This window comes from Dasypus novemcinctus, chromosome 19, assembly GCF_030445035.2.
Source record: "Dasypus novemcinctus isolate mDasNov1 chromosome 19, mDasNov1.1.hap2, whole genome shotgun sequence".
Lineage (NCBI taxonomy): Eukaryota > Metazoa > Chordata > Mammalia > Cingulata > Dasypodidae > Dasypus > Dasypus novemcinctus.
The window spans coordinates 70,588,535-70,606,831 of NC_080691.1; the positions used below are offsets into that span (position 1 = coordinate 70,588,535).

Below are 18,297 nucleotides of genomic sequence, written 5' to 3' on the forward strand. Positions count from 1 at the left end.
TCATTGGCTCTTACAGAAGTTCCCATCCAACCAGAAAACTCTAAGCTTGCAAAGAGAAAATGATTGGGTTTCCCCACCCTACTACCCCACCCAGGTCAGGCTCTGGAGAAGTCTCTCACCTGTTCCACTTTCCTAGTCACTTAATTCTGCCTGTTGATTCTGACTCAGGTTTGGAACTCGAGGCCCACAGATTAAATCCTGTAGTCCACCCCGACACAGAGGCTAAGCCTTTCCAGCTCCAGTCCCACATACTTCCTAAACTCACTGGGCTCACAGAATTAATTTCCTTTTCCCTCCCCCTTCCTCAAGTACCTCCTCCTCAACCACCACCTTCTGAAATCTTTTCTCCGCTAAAGTTTCCTATTTATACCAACCCTAGACTGTAAGGGTCAGAGGGGCAAAAGGAGCCTCAAAAATCCCTAAGTTCCTGTGCCCAGCAGGGTTAGGAGGAGGTGGCAGGGAACAAAGCACAGGGACAAAAAGCCACATTTCTGATCCTTCTTCTCTGTGTGGGTGTGATGGATATTAGGAACCAACCAGGCCCTGGTGGAGGAGGCAAAAATCTTTTCAAGGCTGGAATCCCCATGGTTGTTTGACTTAACACAACAATGCCCAGATTCCTGGGTTGTTTTTGTTTTTTGGGGGGATTCCTAGGTTTTGACATATCCTGAACTATTTCCTTCACATTCACATCAAAACCCCAATTTTTTTTCCCTTAGAAGAAATATATTTTGAAAGTTTTGCATTTCCTCACCACACATATTGAAAATTTGCTATAGAGAGGTTATCGTTGAAATTAATAAGGATGGTATTATTATAGTTTCATCACACATTCTGCCAAAGACTCCGTTTTCTCTGGTAGTGTTAGAGGGTCATTAAAGACAGCCTAGAGGAAGTTAATACTTAATGGAGTTTCTGTTTGGGGTTATGGACAAGTTCTAGTAATGGATACCAGTAAGGATAGTGCCACATGGTAAATGTGACTATTACCACTGAATGGTATGCTTGGGAGTGGTTAAGATGGGAAAATTTATGTTGAATATGTTTCCATAATTTGAAAAATAATTTAAAAAGAGCAACTGAAGAGACAACAATAAATGCAATCGTGTTTCTGGACTGGATCTAGTAATGGAGGAGAAAAGGCTCAAAGCAACATCATTGGGACACATGAAAAAATTAGATTATAGTCTGTAAGCCTGATATCAATGTTAAATGCCTTGAACTTGATAACTGCCCTTAAAGTGGTACATTAAGTGTATTTCCTTCTTCTTAGGAAACATACATTGGAAGTATTACATGTTCAAGGATCATGATGTATACAACCTACATTCAAAATGTTTAGACAATAGAGAAAGGGAGATGGATTGATAGAATGATATAGTGAATATGGCAAAATGTTGAAATTAATGGATCTGGATATGGGGAGAGGTGTTGGAGTTCTCTGTATGGGTTTTGTTTGTTTTGTTTTCTCTGTATGGGCTTTGTATTACTTTTGAAACTGTTCTGTTAGTTTGAAATGATTTCAAAATCAAAAGTTTAAGTGGGAAAAACAGAATTGTAAATGTAACAAAAATTAAAAAAGAGGGAAAATAAAATAAAACCTAGCCTAGCACTAAACTGAAACTTTCTCCTTGATATAATCCAAAGTTTAATACAAGAGATTTGCAGAAGAAATGGTTTCTCTCTTCACATTTGCATGTCCTGGAGCTTCTTTCATCATCTCCAGGAGTACTGTGCTCCAGGAATGGACTTGGGGATTGGACTGGGGAGGTTGGAATGGAAGGGAAGACCGGGCCTGTGTATAGGGTCAGCCAAGAAAAAACAGTGGGGTGTGATTCTGCAGCTCTGCAGACCACCTGCTTGGTCACCTGATTCCTACAGGGATCTCCCCACCTGCCTGACCTCCTCTCTGCCCTTTGGTCAGATGCTCCAGTCTCTCAGTCCACCATGCTGCTCCCTCAACTCGCCATGCAGGTTCCGGCCCCCTGGCCTTTGCCCTTTGCTGTATTTGTATTACTATTCCCCACTATTTCCCTCCCCCCCAAGTCTGGGGCAGAAAGGGATAAGGGGCTGGGATTTGTAAAATGATAGAACGTTCCAGATACCGTGCCAGGCCTCTTGGGGATGTGGGAAACCCTACCTAAGCGTCAGTGTCTACATCCGTCTGTCCTTGCTGTATACGACATTACACGGCAGCTCTGGGCAAGGGGTCGTCAAATCTAAAAAGCACGCAGAAAGCGTCTCAGCAAGTAGGTGCTGTTATAAGCACAGCCACATTCTTCTTCTGTTCCTCGTCCTCCTGGGGGGGCAGGGCAACCCCAGCTCCTCTTCCTACAGCTATAGAAAAGCATAGCCAAATGTTTCTCTGCTCAGTCTTCTCACCTGTAAAATGGAGGTAATAACCATTCTCCCATCCTCGAGGGTGGCTGTGGGAGTCAGAGGGAAGATGCGAATGAAGGCTCGGATCTGACTCCACCCTGGTGGCTGTCACCAAGTGGGGACATCATCACCATTAGCTATTAGTGAGTGCAAAGGGCCCAGCACTGTATCTGGCTCATGGTAGATGCAAAAATAAGTGGAGACTGCTCTCTTACATGTGGTTTTAAGATTATTTATTATATAACCCCACTACCTGCTCTTCTCTTAAGAGTTCCAAGGTTGCTTCTTCCTGTGTCTTCCGTGACAGATCCCTCCAAACAAGCCGAGGCCCTTTTTTTCACCTCCATGTGGCCTGATTCCCTTTGGGTCCCACGTCCCTCACTTTGAGGCCTCGCTTCAGAAACGTCACCAACAAGTTCCACTTCATCCAGCAAGAGCTCCTTTTATTCATTCAGGGTGGGTTTTTGAAACACAGCGCAACTTTATAAAGTCGAGAGTGCCAGGAAAGTGAGCCTACCAGGTGCAGAAAAGTGCGCAAAGCTGGCCAGACCCCGGGTAGTAGAGGAGGGCCTTGACACACCGGCCACAGCTGCTGGCCTGAAGAGGTGCCGAGGGGACCTCAGGATGAGATCAGGGTGCCCGCTCTGTCCAAAGGTCAGGACCATGTCCATCTGTCCTCGCCACGTACAACGGTGTGCCAAAAAAAAGCTGAAAGTGTATTGACGCGGGACCACAGAGCAGGCTCTGCCTGGCATCTCCTGGCCCCAGAAGCGTTCTGGCCGTGCAGGAAGAGTTGAGCAGTTTCCTTCCTTCCAAATGCCAGGGCACCCTCAAGGCAGGGCCCCACCGGCTTGACTGTCACACAGGCGTCTCCTCTGCCCCCTTCTTCAGGAGTCCAGATGCCAGCAGGCAGTGCTGGGTGCCCTCGGGGCCCTCTGGGTCCCGGATCTTCAGGCGGACTTTCTGGTTGGTTCTTCTCCACTCGGAGTACAGCTGGCAATGGTAGCGGAAGGAGACCTGTGGGACAATCTGGGAGTGGGCGGGAAGTCCCTGCTGGCCTCAGACCCCCAGGGGAGGAGACCCTGGGCCATGGGGCACCTGCCATGCCTGGAACCCTGGGCAGGGCTCACACGTCCAGAAGCAGGGCTGGCGTCTGGGCGTTTCTCACACAGACCGTGTGCCCACAACCGCTCACACTCCTCGGGAAGCTCCCCGCCAGCCTTCTGCGTCCTGAAAAGGTGTTGTCCACGGCAGAGGAGCATGAGTCCCCTCTTTGTGTCTCTCCTTTTTCTAATCGTCCCCCCACTCAGTGGGTGGGTGTGAAGTGATACAGCCTCATGGATGGGACTAGGTGTCTAGGGTTCATGGCGTGGCCAAGGCGGCAAAATGTTAAAAGTCGATGGGTTTGGGGGGCATGGGGGGTATGTTGGAGTTCTCTGTATGGGGTTTGTATGAGTTTTGCAACTGTCCTGTAAGTTTGAAATTATTTTAAAATAAAAAGTAAAAAAAAAAAAAAAAAGTCAATGATATCCTTTGACCAAGCGAGCGGGTTCCCAAGAAACATGTGCCCAAAGTATTGTTCATAACGGGGAAAAAAAGAAGTTAAGAAAACACTGGAAAGGATCCCAGTGAGCATCAAAAGGGATTGGCTAAATAAATATGGTACATCCGTACAATGAAAGACAACTAGGCGGTTGTGTGGTTTTTTAAAGGACATTAGCTAAGTGAAAACAATCACTGCAAAAATATATCTAGGATTTTATCCTATTTGTATTATATATATATATATATATAGAGAGAGAGACACTGGTGGGAGGGTGCATGAGATAATCCCTTGGATTGTACAAAGCATGGACTGTATAGCAAAGTGAACTGTGTGGTGGATGATGGACTTTGGTTAACTACAAATACAAGAGTGTTTTGATAAGTTATTGTGTAACTTTCACCACTGTCTATCTCCAGACTTTTTTCATCATCCCAAACCAAAACTCATACTCATTTAGCCACAGCTCCCCATTTTGCCTTTCCCCAATCTCTGATAGCCACTATTCTGCTTTCTGTCTCTATGAATTTGCTTATTTTAAATATTTCATATAAGAGAAATTATACAATATTTGTCCTTTTCTGTCTGGCTTATTTTTTTTTTTAAGAATTTATTTATTTATTTATCCCCCCCGCCCCAGTTGTCTGTTCTCTGTGTCTATTTGCTGCATCTTGTTTCTTTGTCTGCTTCTGTTGTTGCCAGCGGCACGGGAATCTGTTTCTTTTTTTGTTGCATCATTTTGTTCTGTCAGCTCTCCGTGTGTGCAGCACCATTCCTGGGCAGGCTGCACCTTCTTTCGCACTGGGCGGCTCTCCTTACAGGGCACACTCTTTGCATATGGGGCTCCCCTACGCAGGGACACCCCTACGTGCAGGGCACTCCTTGCGCGCATCAGCACTGTGCATGGGCCAGCTGCACACAGGTCAAGGAGGCCTGGGGTTTGAACCGCGGACCTCCCATGTGGTAGACAGATGCCCTAACCACTGGGCCAAGTCCGTTTCTCTGTCTGGCTTATTTTATTCCACACGATAGTGGTGAAAGTTACACAGCATTCTGATATTTTTAATGTCAAAGAATTGTCCGCTTCAAATGATTTTTATGTTGTTATGTTGTATGTTATGTTATGTTACCACAACTAAAAATTAATTATTATTTTAAAAATCCATGTGGAGAACAAAGACTAGTGCACATGAAATATATAGAAAAACAACCAGTCTGTAAGACATTTCTGTTAGCTTCACCACTGTAGTAGGGTAGAGAAAGCCACTAACTTGGAATTTAAAACACCTGATTCTGAATCCCGCCATGACTGGCGGGGGAGGACGACATGACAACAATTGCTTAACTCTTCTGGGCCTTCATTTTCTCACCTTAAAAGTGATTTCCCAGCGATGATTGCTCAATATTGTGATTATATTAAAAGCATTGCTTATACACTTTGGGTAGATCGTATGGTGTGCAAATATATCTCAATAAAACTGCTTTAAAAATTAAAATAAATAAACAAATCATAATCCTTGAAGATGGAAAGGCTTTGGTAGGGGATGATGATGATGATGGAAGCACAACCTTGGGAATGTAACGACCACCATGGAAGTGTATATTTGAAAGTGGGTAAAATGGGAAATCTTAGGTTGTACATAATTTACCAGAAGGAAAACTAAAACTAGAACCAACACAGAGCAGTAAAACACCAAGTGAACACTAATGTAAAAGGTGGACTATATAATGTAAAGGATAGTATAATAATAATAATATGTTTTATCGATTGTTACAAATTTAACATGTTCCTGCCAAATGTTAATAGAGAAAAACGTGTGTATAAGAAGGAGGTAGATGGGAACTCTGTCCTCTCTGCATGATTTTTCTGTAAACCTAGAATTGCTCTAATAAAAATGAAAAGGGAAAAAAGTTCGTGAGAAGGGGACAACACGCAGCTGGACAACAATGGTCATGTCCAGGGGGAGAGACTTTCGGGGGCTGATATTCCCTGAGCAAGGATTCTAATGCCTGCTTCCCGCCTGGAACCCCTGCCCAGCCCTCCCCCTGGTGTCTGTCTCTCTCATCTCTCTCTCTCCCCCACTTCCCCTGCCCCTTCTCAGTCCCTCTCATTCTCAGACTCTTTGTCTGTCGGTAGTCTGCTCTCAGTTTGGCGGGCTCCTAGGTGAGCCTGCATTCAGGACTGGTGGCTTCGGAGCTGAAGGCTCACACCTGGCTCAGGGCCACCCGGAAGCCTGGACCTTTGTCAGGCTTGGCATCTGAGGCTCAGGGAAGACACAGGGGGAGCTCAGGGGCTGCGCTCGCTTGCTTTGCCCCAGTTCCCACGCAGGGCCCTAAGCAGAGGCAGGCGGGGAGCCCCTCGCACCCCACTCACCCCTCCCCCAAGCCACTGACCCAAACCCTGGCCTGGTTCCAGGCTGGGGGCCCCGCAGAGGCCAGCACTCTGGCTGGCAGTCACTCACCAGCGTCCAGAGGACATAGATGGTGAAGAGGGCGATGGTGAGGGCGATGAGCCCCACGGCCTCAAGCCGGCTGTGGAGCCGGAGGTGGTCCTGGGCCCCGCGTAGGCACAGCCAACCCGAGATGGCAGCCAGCGGCGTGATGAACAGGAAGCACACCATGTCGCAGCACAGCGTCCGCTTCTCGGTCCGTGGCCCCGGGTCCTTCAGCCACTGGCAGGGGAAGCAGACGGGGGTGGGGGTGGGGGAGAGGAAGAGGGGGAGAGAAGCTACTGAGGGGGACTTCGCGCTGCGTTCCTGCTCCCAGTCTGGGAATGGGGTACGGGACCCCCAGGCCCTGGGCCTCCTTCTTCTGACACCCAGCTGGGCCTTGCCTGGGGGTCCCCAAAGCCATGGGTCTTGCAAACAGATCTTAAGGACCACCTCCAGCCTGGGCCCTGCCACCACCCTCTTCCCTCCGTCCCTCCTTTCCTTCCTCCCTCCCTTCCTTCCTTCCTAGAATGTTTGTTGAGCTGCAATGAGCCAGGCCCTGCAAGGTGCTGTGTACAGGTGTCAACAGGCTAGAGAGGGCCTGTGCCTTCCCAGAACTCCCAGGCCAGGGAGGGGAGGTGCGAAGTGGGAGAGGAAGGCCTTGCCAAGGAGGTGACATCGAGGAAAACTGAGGAACCACAGGGAACCACGTGAAGAACAGAGGGAGATAACACCCGGGACTGCGGGAGGAGCAAGAGCAAGGGCCCTGAGGTTGTCTGCCCAAGACGAGGCATAGTGAGGAGGGGGCCTGGGTGGCTACAGCATGGGTTGCCAAGGGAGGAGGGGCGTGAGAGCAAGTGCCGCATCCCCCTGCAGCTGCTCTTCCCAGGGGCCTGGCTCCCAGGATGGGCAGGGGGCCTCGGGCCTTCCCGTCACAGTCCTGAGTGCTGTGGGGCAGTGCTCCTCAGCCTCAAGGCCCCATTGCCTCAGTTGGGTAACACTGCCCTGCAGCTCTCAGAAGTCTGGTGCCAAGTCACCAGGGAGGAGCCCATCGGGCATCCAGGGGGCTGGCGGTGCTTTGGGGAGCAGCAAGGCACCCGCCACACCTGGGAACCCACCTTGCCTCAGTCCCAGCCCATCCCACTCAGGCTAACGTCCACCCTCTTCGGCCCAGCCAACAAAGCCCAGTGCAGCCTCTATTGCCCACCTTAGGCCACTCTCCTCTTGCCTCCGCTGGCCCCCAGCCCAGCCACCCCTGCTTCTTTACGAAGACCAAACTCCTTGTGGCCTCAGGGCCTTTGCCCATGCTGTGCCTTCTGCCAGGAATGCCCTTCCCCTGGGTTCTTGGCATTGCCAGCTCCTTCTAACCCCTCTGGGCTCAGCTTGGGGGTTACCTCTTGTCAAGGCCTTGCCTGAGTCCCCAAGTTAAGTCTCCCCATATATACCCCCACCCTCACCCTGCAACATATTTCCCTCATGGCACTACTACTCCCACCTGCTGTGTTTATCTCACTGGACTGTAAACTTCATGAGCATCAGCAGGGCCCATATGTCGTGTTGGTGGCTGGGTCCCCAGTGGCCAGCACAGCGCCAGGGTAGGGGCGCATAGGAGGTGCCCCAGCAAGGTTTGCTAATGAAAGAATGGATCATTACAGGGAGGGGCCCGGGGTTTGGCAGGCCTAGAACCTTCTGGCCTGGTTCCCCCATTCCGCATCACAGAATCTACCCCGGGGTGGGGGGTGCAGAGAGGGCCACCCTGCAGAGACGATTCTTCCCCACCCCTGCCTGCCGTCCTCCCCTCTGCCCACCCAGTCTCAAGCCCCCACGGGTACCTCTGTGAGGGGCCGGGGCCGCTTCTCCACCGCAAACTCTGTGTGGCACAGCTCACAGTAGCTAGTGTTGGATGAGGAAAGCCACCTCTCCAGACAGCTCTTGTGCACGGCGCCGAGTGTGCCTGTGCAGCCGCACGGGGAGAGCAAGCTCTCCCCATTCGCTCCCTCGTGGCAGATCCGGCAGAAGGGACCGTCACTGGACACAGAGATAGGACAAAGTGAGCAACCACTGTGCTTCTTGCCTGCACCTGCTTCTCTACCCGCTGGATCGCAGGCCTGGTGTTTCTGCCGTGCTGCTGCATGGCGAACTCCTATGCCTCATTCAAAGCCCAGCCCCAATGCCCTCTCCTTTGGGAAGCCTTCCCATACTCCCTCAGGTGGAATGATGTACTCTCTTCCCGGGGCTCCTCTGGCACCTCTTTGGGCCCTGGGGGAGTACCTGTTGTACCTGCCTGCCCAGCGTCCATCCTCCCTTTTTCTGCAAAAACCACTGCGATTGTCCTGGGCAACTGCCCCACCCCCCAGCTCTTGGTCCTCAAGGACTAAGGCAGAGCTAACAACACCCCTGTTGACCTCGGGCCTGGCCAATCAAATACCACACACCCCAGGTCACAAGGAAGAAGATGTGTGATGCAATCAGAGCCACTGGGAATCAATTCCTGCAATTCTTCCCCCTCCCCCAGCAAAACACCAGATCTTGTGGCAATAAGGCTGATGTAAGTCTGGAGCTGCTGGCAGCCGCCTGGTCCCCATGTGGAGCTTGAGAATGACGCCAGCTCAGAGAGAGCAGAGCCAAGAGACAGGGAGAGGCAGATTCTTTGGGATCTCACCAGAGGCTCTGGATCTAGCTGCGCCTGCAGGCTGTGCTACCTGAGAAACCCCAGCATCCTAGAAGAAGGGTTCACCTGCTCCTTCACCCCAACGAAGGGAAAATGGACATAAAAATCTCCAGGCCCAGCTCAGTCTCTGGGGCTGCAGGATCTTTTCTCAGGCTACTCGAAAGGCGGGGGATGTGGCCTGGGTGGGCCCACAGGCTGTACAGCACTGAGTCATTGTTTTCCAGACATTTCTGCTCTGCCCAGAAAGCTACTTGAGGAGCACATACGAGAGGCTAAGCAAGAGAACTGTTTTCCAGATGAAGCCAGTTTTGCCTCAATACTGTGAAGCAGCTCTTTTCTCTCCATTTCTCAGGCTCTCTGCTGCAGGGCCCTGAGAGGACCTTGCATGCCCATCTTCTGTCATTCCTGTCCCTGGGCTGCTGTTTTTCCCTGTGCTGTCGGAAGGGACTGCCTGGGCTCCATTCAACCCACACCCTGTCTCCCTACCACACACAACATGCAGAAAGTTAACAGGAAAGAAATCCCTGTCGCTGGCACCAACGCAGGGAAGTGGAAGTGACGAGAGCTTTCAGGAAGGGCCACATCAGCTTGGAGTTTGTCCTGGGGAATCACGGGAAACTTTGGAAGAGCAAGTTCAGAGAAAAGAAAAGAAAAAACAGAACAAAACACTTACGTGTTCATGGAGAATGATATACCAGCCTATTCGCAAATGTTTAGATAAAGGGAGGGAGGCAGGGAGGGGAGGAGGGAGAGAGATGGGGAGGAAAGAGGGAGGGGACAGTGGGAGAGAGGGAGAGAGAGGGGGAGAAAGGGAGAAGAGAGCATGAGAGAGCAAGAGAGAAAGATAAATAAATGGCAAATGTGGCAAAAGGTTAAAAGATGGTGAAACTGCAAAATGACAAGTATTGTAGAACTCACTAATATGAACTAAATATGATGAATATGCTGAGTAAACTCACGGAGTTAAACACTAGAGTATAGTTCACTAGGAGATAGAATGTGGATTGAGAAGGGAGAGCTGATGCTGAAAGTATGTAGAATGTTTAATAAGGGGGGTTGTAAGTGTGGAGAAATGTTTAGAGTTGATGGTAACACATTACAGTGAGTATAAACAATACTGTTGATTTATAAATGTTATTGTGGCTGAAAGGAGTCATCTAGGGAGGTTAATGTCAACTGAAAGAAAGCTAGAGGATAATCTAGGGACTGTATATATATAATAGTGATTTCAGTGGTGGATCATGATTGTGGTTAATAGTACAAATACAAGAATGTTCCCCTATTACAAGGTGTTAAGAATATGGAGATACATGGGGAAAATATAACTGATGTAATGTACAGACTATAATTAACAGGAATATTATAATATTTTTATAGCAACGGAAAAGAAAGTATATCAATGTTAAGGGTCAATAATGGGGAAAGTATAAGATGATATGGGATTTTTCCTTTTGAAGTAATGAAAACATTCTGAAATGGACTGACCTAATAACAACATGACCCTGTGGTAAATCTAAGAGCCACTGAGTGTACACTTTGGATGGACTGTACAAGGCAGGGGACTGTATAATACAGCAAACATTAACAGTACAAATATGAGAATGTTATCTTATGAACTATAACAAATATTTAATACTAATACATGGTGTTAATAAAAGGATGGTTTGTGGAAAAATACACCAAATATAAGCTATGGACTATAGATAGCAGGAATATTATGGTGATGTTTGATGTTCTTTCATCATTTATAACAAATGAGTCACAACAATGTAAGGTATTGGTGGTGGAGTGATGTACGAGAATCCTGTATGGCATGTGTTTGTTTTGTTAACTCATATCTTCTCAAATTAAAAAAATTTTTTTCATGACTCTGTTAAGTATGTTAATTCTCTGTATGGATTTGTAATATTTTTCCAACTGTTCTATAAGTTTGAAATTATTTCAAAAAACAAAGTTTAAAAACAATAACAACAAAACACTTAACATTTATTGAGGACTTACTACGTACCAAGCATCCTTCTAAGTGCAACATCCAGATTAGTTTGCTCCATCTCCACAATGAGCCTAGAACGGGTGATATTTTTGCTCCCATTTTACAGAAGGGGAAAGTGAGGCACAAGGAGGTTAAGTCATTGCCCCAAACTCCGTAGCAAGTAGTCCCCAAAGCCAAAACTACAACCCAGAAGTCTTGCAGAAGACTTGTGTTGCCTTTAGCCCTTATGCTACACTGCCTCCCCAGGGCGACAGGCAAGAGGAAAGGGCTTCCCTAATGAAGTCCCCCCAGCCGTAGAACAACGCAAATGACAAAGATAAGAAAGAAATGGGGTGGGAGTGTGAGCAAGGTGCCTACAGACCCCAGTGGGGCTCCCCAGAAACCATTCCAGGACCAAGAGAGAAAGAGAGTGCGACCAAGGGAATAAACAGAAGTCCGCTACAGGGTGGCAGAGGGAAAGCCGAACGTTAAAACTGGGCATGCAGGAACGCTCCGGGCAGCTTTGACAGGGGACTAGGTTGATCATAATCTAGGGAGCAGAAGCCAAAGGCTGGGAGGGGCCAGCAGGGTCCCAGGCACTGGCCCTGAGCTTTGTGGACTGCCCTGGAGGTGCCTCCTGGGCCCTCCTCTCTGACGTCTGCAGGTTTCAGAGTCCAGAACTCTCCACCCAGCCTAGGCTCTGCCAGGGCCCTCCCTGGAGCTCCCCAGCAAGCAGGGTTCCTTGAGGCATATGCAAGGCTTGATTCCTTATAGTTATGGAACCAGCCACAGCACAGGGGATGACATCCTTGCTGTTCTCAAATGGCAGAGGCTCACTAGGAGGAGGAGTTACAGGGCTGGGGACAGGGATGGCCTCTGCCAAACCTTACACCTCCCAGCTGCAGCAAGAGGATCCCCACTTCTTCCTGGAGAGACTGACCAGGGGGCTTTAAGAAAGGCCATGTCCCTGGATGATGACTTCAGGCAACTGAGTTGTGGCTGTAAGGGGGCAGCCCCAAGGCCAGTCTGCTTGGGGTGGCAATGCTGAGACAGATGCAGGGCCTCAGCGAGTACACCTGTGCTGACCACCAGTCACCACTTCGTTCAGTAGGACTTGAAGAAGGGATTCCTGGGAAACAAGTCTGAGTTGAGCAAGAAAGGAAGAGTGGGCCCCTCTGCTGCCCACCTCTTGCCTGTATCTCTGAGGGCTGCTGGAAACACAGGTGGGACCAAATGAGCTTGTTCCCCTCGAGCTGGAGTCCTGGGTTCAAGCCTCAGCTCTGCTCAGGGACCCTGGCAAGCGTCCACCTCCTTCTGGGCCTCGGATGTAAAAAGGGAGGATAGGGCAAGGTCAACTGAGAGCTTCTTATGCACAGCTCCACAGAGGGCTCCCCCAACTCCCAGTTGACTGCCCTGGCTAGGAGGCCCTGGGCCTACCTGGTTTGACGAGCACAAACCCTGTCCTGCCTTCAAGGGGTCTTGCGGACGTGTGGATGGCCTGGATACATAAAAACCAACACCCCGGAGGGAGCCCAGAAGGAAAACACCCAATCTGATCTGAGGTCAGGGCAGGCTTCCTGGAGAAGGTGACTCAAGGCAAAGACTTAGAGCCCGAGTGGCAGTTCATGCCTATTTCAAACCATGGCAAGGCTTATGTCAGCTTTTTATTTTCTACTGGAAAGCTTATAAATTAAATCGTGCCAAATAAACATCATAACACTACTCAAAATTTGAAAAACTGAAAAGAAAAAGGGATCATTTAAAATCCTATTTCCTTAACCAAGCCAGTGGCTATTTTAAATCTGAGTTAAGATGGATTGAAATTCTTGTGGGATTTCATCAAAATGCTTTTTCTTGGAGCCAATAACAAATGGGTGAACCAGGTAGATGCAGTGCACAGTGTCCTGGTAGGCCGGCGTGGAGGAGTTTTGTTGGTTTCTAAACTTTTATTGTGGTAACATGTATACAACATAAAAATTCCCATTTTAACAACTTTCAAGTGTACAATCCAGTGGCAGCACGGAGCTTGAAGCAGGCATATTTTCCAAAATGCTTATTAGGTGGCAGACCCCATTTCAGTTACTTTATGGGGGCCATGGCCACTAATTCTCAGAGGAACCCAATGAGGACGGCAGCCCCATTTTGGAGACACAGGTGGTAAAGTAATCTGTTGTAGCTCCTTCAATGCGGCAATTTGAGATTATTTTATGAATCCCAAAAAAGGAAAGATTATGTTTGGGTGTGATACTATTTGATTGCATTAAATTCAGCAGAGGTGTCTTTGATTACCCGTTAGGACTGCTTTGAGGGCTTTTTGATGCAACCATGTCAGTAAGGCGTGACTCAGGTTGAGCCCCTGCCCCCTTGATGAGCTGATATAAATGGACACTCACTTAAGAAGACATGCAGAGAGAAGAGAGAGTGCTGTCAGTTTTGATCCTGGGGCCCTGGGGAGAGATGAGCCATTCACCTGGTAGTTTGCAGCTGACCTTGGGAAGAGAGCCGAGACTGATATAGAAAGCCCTGAGAGACAAGTCCTATGCCAGCCTGCAGCTGAGATGAAAGACGCTGGGCCCACGGAGCCTCTAGAGGAAGACGAGGCCCCGAGGGGAAGGCTGAAACCCAGCAGAGACCGCCCGCCATCTTGCTTCAACACACAGCAACTGACTTCGGTGAGAAAGTACTTCTTATGGTACCGTGAACTGGACTTTCCATGGCCTTGGAACTGTAAGCTTTTACCCAAATAAATTCCCTTTATAAAAGCCAACAGATTTCTGGTACTTTGCATCGGCACCCCTTTGGCTGACTTAGGGAAGAGTATCTGCTCAGGATTTGAGCCCAGGCAGGGCATCCACAGCCTGAGCTCCCAACTGCTTCCCTACACTGCTGTCCCCAAATGTGCCTTACTTGCCAATGTCTGACCTTCAAATTTCACCTAATCATTTGGAATTCTGGCTTTTTCTTGAAGGCTCAGACCTGGCCAGCCTGGGCCTCTGTTTCCATGTAGTGATTACTGTTTGGAGCTGAGACACAGCCTCATATTCTCGGTGGCGGCCACCAAGGGAGGCCCTGTCCCTGTTTAATTCACTTACCAGAGTCCCTCTGGGTGGCGGGTTTCCTGACCTCAGATAAAAGAAATCACTCAGCCCAGAGGACAAAGAGAGCACAGAAGGGGATGCCTGCCCCTGCACGCCTTACCTCGGGGTGTCCAAGGCTCGGATGACGGTTGAGAGGAGCTGGCCATCCCGCGAAGTCACCTGTGCCACATACTGAGGTGGCCCAAGACCCGTGGCCTCCACGACCTTGGAGAAGGCAGAGCTGCTGGAGCATTCGCACAGGGAGCCGGGGAGGTGGCAGCAGTCGCCAGTCGTCATGGCCACAGGGAGCCCCACTTCCTCAGGGCCTGAGGCCCATGGTCCCAGGAGCCTGGGGAGAGGCCAGCGGATAGGGAAGTTAAGGGACCAGGCTCCCAGTCCCAGTTCTGGGGACCACGGACAGGAGACTCACCTCTCCGATCTTCAGCTGCCTGCTCTGAAAAATGGCACCCTGTAGGGGGACTGTGGGGCCTCGATGAGACAGCCCGCACAACTCAGCCCAGGCCTACGCACAGTAGGTGCTCAGGTATTCTCGCCTTTAATGACTAGGTAGGGCCAGCCAGGTCCCATGCTCAGAGCAGCACCTTCCAATCTCACCTTTCCAGACACAGCAATGGCACCTAACTGACTGAGTACCTACTGTGTGCCAGGCCCCATGCTTGATGCTTTGCAGGGCCAGAACTGCCCCCAGGCTGCCCAACAAGGTAGAAAATTCAGATTTCACTGCTAGCTCGGGGCTGGACTCAGAGCATCCGAGCCTGCCCTTGAGTGAAGCAGAACTGAGCCAGGAACTGGGCCTTCCCTGACCTTGACTCTCCAGAGAGCTCTGGGCTCCTTGGCGCAGACACCCTCAGCCACTGAGCAAGTGGCACCAAGGAAGACAGAGGCAGGCAGCCTCTGTCCCCACCAGACCAGCAACTCTGAGCCATGCCTCTGTCCCCGAGGGGGTGGGAGTGGGCGCACAGCAGAGAGCTGAAGCCTCGGACAGCAGTTCCATGGTCTGCTCTGGATGGGGAACTCTCAGGATTCTGCTCCTCTGGCAAAAAAGAACCTTAGGCAACATACCCCCCACCCTGCCCCCGAGCAGCCAATGGCACTTGAAAGAGGGCTCCCCTTTCCCTTTGGGTGTTCCCCTCTGAGAAGTTCAAGAAAGTGACAGAGGTCTCTCCAGATGCCCCCACGAATCCAGTATAGACGCCTGAGACTTAAGTTAATGATCTGCCCCCAATTGTCTACCCCTCCCCCCCGGGCCTTTGTCTCTAGGAGCCATGACTGGAGCAACCCCCAGGGTGTTCAGAAACCTCAAGCAAAGGGGCAGGGCAGGCACCCACCCAGGTACACCCACAGCTGGCTTTTACCATGCCCTGCCAGTCAAATCCGAGACCCAGAGTCGGGGGAAGAAAAGCAGTATGCACTATTGACTAACTTTTCGCATGAGGATGGTCCGTGGAAGCAGCACCGTCTTCTGTACAGCTGGGCTCAAAGCTCTCCTGGCCTAACATGCCCTTATGATCCTCCCAAGTTGGGCCGGTATTGGCCTGATAAGCAAGAGGTGGCAGGAGGAAGGCTGCACACTTGAGATAATGCCAGGAGGCCAGTGGCCAGGCTGGGGGGGTGGGGTTGGGGATGGGGGGATCTTGTTATGGTGCTGCATCCATAACACAGGGCTCTCCAAGTGAATGCATGGAAAGGGGAGTCCATCTCTTCTGGCCCATTAAGGGTCAGTCTGGGGCCAGGGTCAGTTACCATCTCTGCAAACGATTGAGAGTTACCAAAATTATATATTAACTTCTGCCATTTCTTTTACTCTCAGGGGAAAAAAACACACTGGGAAATCTGCTAATGCAAGGCCCACGAATCTCCAAAATAATGAAAGCAGTTACAGTTTACTAAGCACCTAACGCTTGCCAGGTACTGCATTAAACATTCTACTTAAGTATTAGTCGACTCACTGAACTCCAAACGGCTGTCATAAGTGTCCCCTTCGAAAGACACCACCCCAGGAGCCCTTCCCTGACCACCCTGGCTGAAGTGCCAACAAAGTCTGGGTTACTTTCTTCAAGGCACGTGCTCCTCACCAAAATGTTCTTACTTCTGTATACTTTTAGCCATGTCGGTCTTGCTACTCTTTGGTGAGCACTGGGGAGGAGGGAATACTTCCCAATTGTTCCCTGCTGTCTCCAGCTCCTGGGACTGTGTCTGGCACAGAGTTCCTACATTAATTCTGGCGGCATTTTTCATTTCTCAGGCCCTACTCTGTGTGAAAACAGAATGGGAGAACCACATCTTCTTACCCTCAGACTCTGGTCTGCCAGTCCCTGGGATGGAAATCAGAGAGGTGTAGAGATGACAGGGCCAAGCAAGCAGCAGAGGCTTGGGCTTGGAGAAGGCCAAACTCAGGGCTGAACACAAGCATGGGGTAGCTGCAGGCTGGGCACAGCTCTGGAGATGCTGTGATAGGAATGTGAGCCAATGTCTTGGGCAGACTTGGCCCAGTGTCTGGGAGATGTATTTCACTGAGTCTTCTCAACAAATCTATGGTGTAAGCCCTACAATTACCTCCTTGTGACAGGTAAGCAAACTGAAGTTCAGAGAGGGACAGCTACTTGCCCAAGGTCATACAGCAAGAAAGGGCCAGGGCCAGGATTTGAACCCAGACCATCCAGTAAGTGGGTCTGGGTTCCTAGAGTCTTGAAACAGGTCTCTTTGCTTCTCTGGGTGTCCTCCACATCCTCTGTCAAATATGCTGATAGCACAGGTAGACTGTGCCTGCTGAGGGACCTCCTGAGAGGGAGCCCCCCAGGATCAATTCCTCCAGTGAACCTTACCCTGGGTTAGGCCTGTCTGGGGTACCATAACCTTTCCCACAACTGCCCAGGCTCCTTTTCCTGAGGGCAAAGAATTAGAGGAAGATGAGTCATACAGCACACTGCTTCACTCTCTAAGCCTCAACTTCCTCATCTGGAAAATGGGGGTCATAAGGAGGACACCCAGCTCATAAATCAGTCAATGTTAAGAAGTCAATAAATCTTTGCTGTTATTGCAAGTACCAATATCAGCTTACAGAAATGTTAGTAGGGTCTGGTGAGCCTTCCATACTGTAAGTGTTCAATACATGCTAACCACGCACTGGATACACATGGAACTGTGAAATGCATTCTTTCCTCTGCCCTCACCACTGAGGGTCTCCTGTGTGGCCACAGAGAAGGTGACACCAACGCCTCCTTCCACTCTTCTATGGCCCTGCATCTGAAGCCAGGTTCTAATCCCAGCTCTGCTCCTTATTTGCTGTGTGGGCCAGGACAAGAGACTTAACCTTTCTGAGTCTCCATTTCCTCATCTGTAAAACAGGGAACATTTCCAGTCCTTCCACTCCTCTGGTTCCCAAAGGACTGAATGAGCTAACAACAGAAATTCTGGCCACCCTGTTTGGAGCTCCCACTGCGGGGCACTCTGCTAAGTCCTTTCCTGGCAGAGCCCCCTGTGAAGCGGATTTGGAAGGACATTGGCTATTCCTGACCACCTACCTTGTAGCAGGAGCTCTGTACCTCGGCCACCTCCTGAATCCTCCCAACAAGCCCATAGGATTGGCACAGGGATGACCCCGTTTCACAGAAGAGGAAACAGAGGTTCAGAGAGGCGCCTACTGTGCGCCAGGCCCGGAGAGCCTCCCGCCACCCTCGAGGCGGGCACTGCGACCCCAGCATCCCGGGGGGGGACGAGGCCTCGAACCCTGGACCGGCCCGCGTCTCCAGGCTCCCCCTTCGGCGCGCACCTACCTGATCCGCGGCCGGGCCGGGCGGCCGCGCAGGCCCCTCCGCTCTCCCCGGCCCCGGTCCCGGCCCGGCCCGGCCCGTCAGCGCCGCTGACCGGGCTCGGGTTGGCACCTGCGTCCGGGCACCGCCCGCCGGGCCGACGGCGCCGCGAGCCAATGGCAACTGCCCATCTCCCGCACCCGCCAATCACGGCGCACGTCCCGCCCCAGGAGGCGGGGCCGGAGGCGACGGGGAGACCAGGGCCGCACAGGCCCCGCGGCTCCGCAGCCGCTGACTCCGCCCCTGCTGTCTCTGGGCTCCGCCCCCATCCCTGGCCCCGCCCCGGCCCGACCCCGGGCACAAAAGAGGAAGGCTGCGCCCCCTGCCGACCACCAGTGCTGGTTAATAATTAAAACCCTAGAGCAGAGTTCGGAGTGACGCTCAGCACTTGTA

General features: G+C 50.7%; 1 protein-coding gene across 3 annotated transcripts; it reads right to left on the reverse strand.

Moving 5' to 3' along the window:
- Positions 1–2,595: 2,595 nt before the first annotated feature.
- MARCHF2 (membrane associated ring-CH-type finger 2) lies at positions 2,596–18,006 on the reverse strand. 3 transcript variants are annotated; one of them, XM_004454684.5, is made up of 5 exons: positions 17,869–18,006; positions 14,193–14,420; positions 8,184–8,379; positions 6,385–6,594; positions 2,596–3,396 (listed from the first exon to the last, which is right to left on the reverse strand). In XM_004454684.5, exons 2-5 carry the CDS (start codon positions 14,366–14,368, stop codon positions 3,238–3,240), a joined length of 741 nt encoding a protein of 246 aa, XP_004454741.1. In that variant the 5' UTR covers positions 14,369–14,420; positions 17,869–18,006; the 3' UTR covers positions 2,596–3,237. The 3 variants fall into 3 exon arrangements, with proteins under 3 accessions (XP_004454741.1, XP_004454739.1, XP_004454740.1); XM_004454682.5 differs by having other exon boundaries at positions 2,596–3,408; XM_004454683.5 differs by lacking the exon at positions 17,869–18,006 and adding an exon at positions 15,516–15,572 and having other exon boundaries at positions 2,596–3,408.
- Positions 18,007–18,297: the final 291 nt, after the last annotated feature.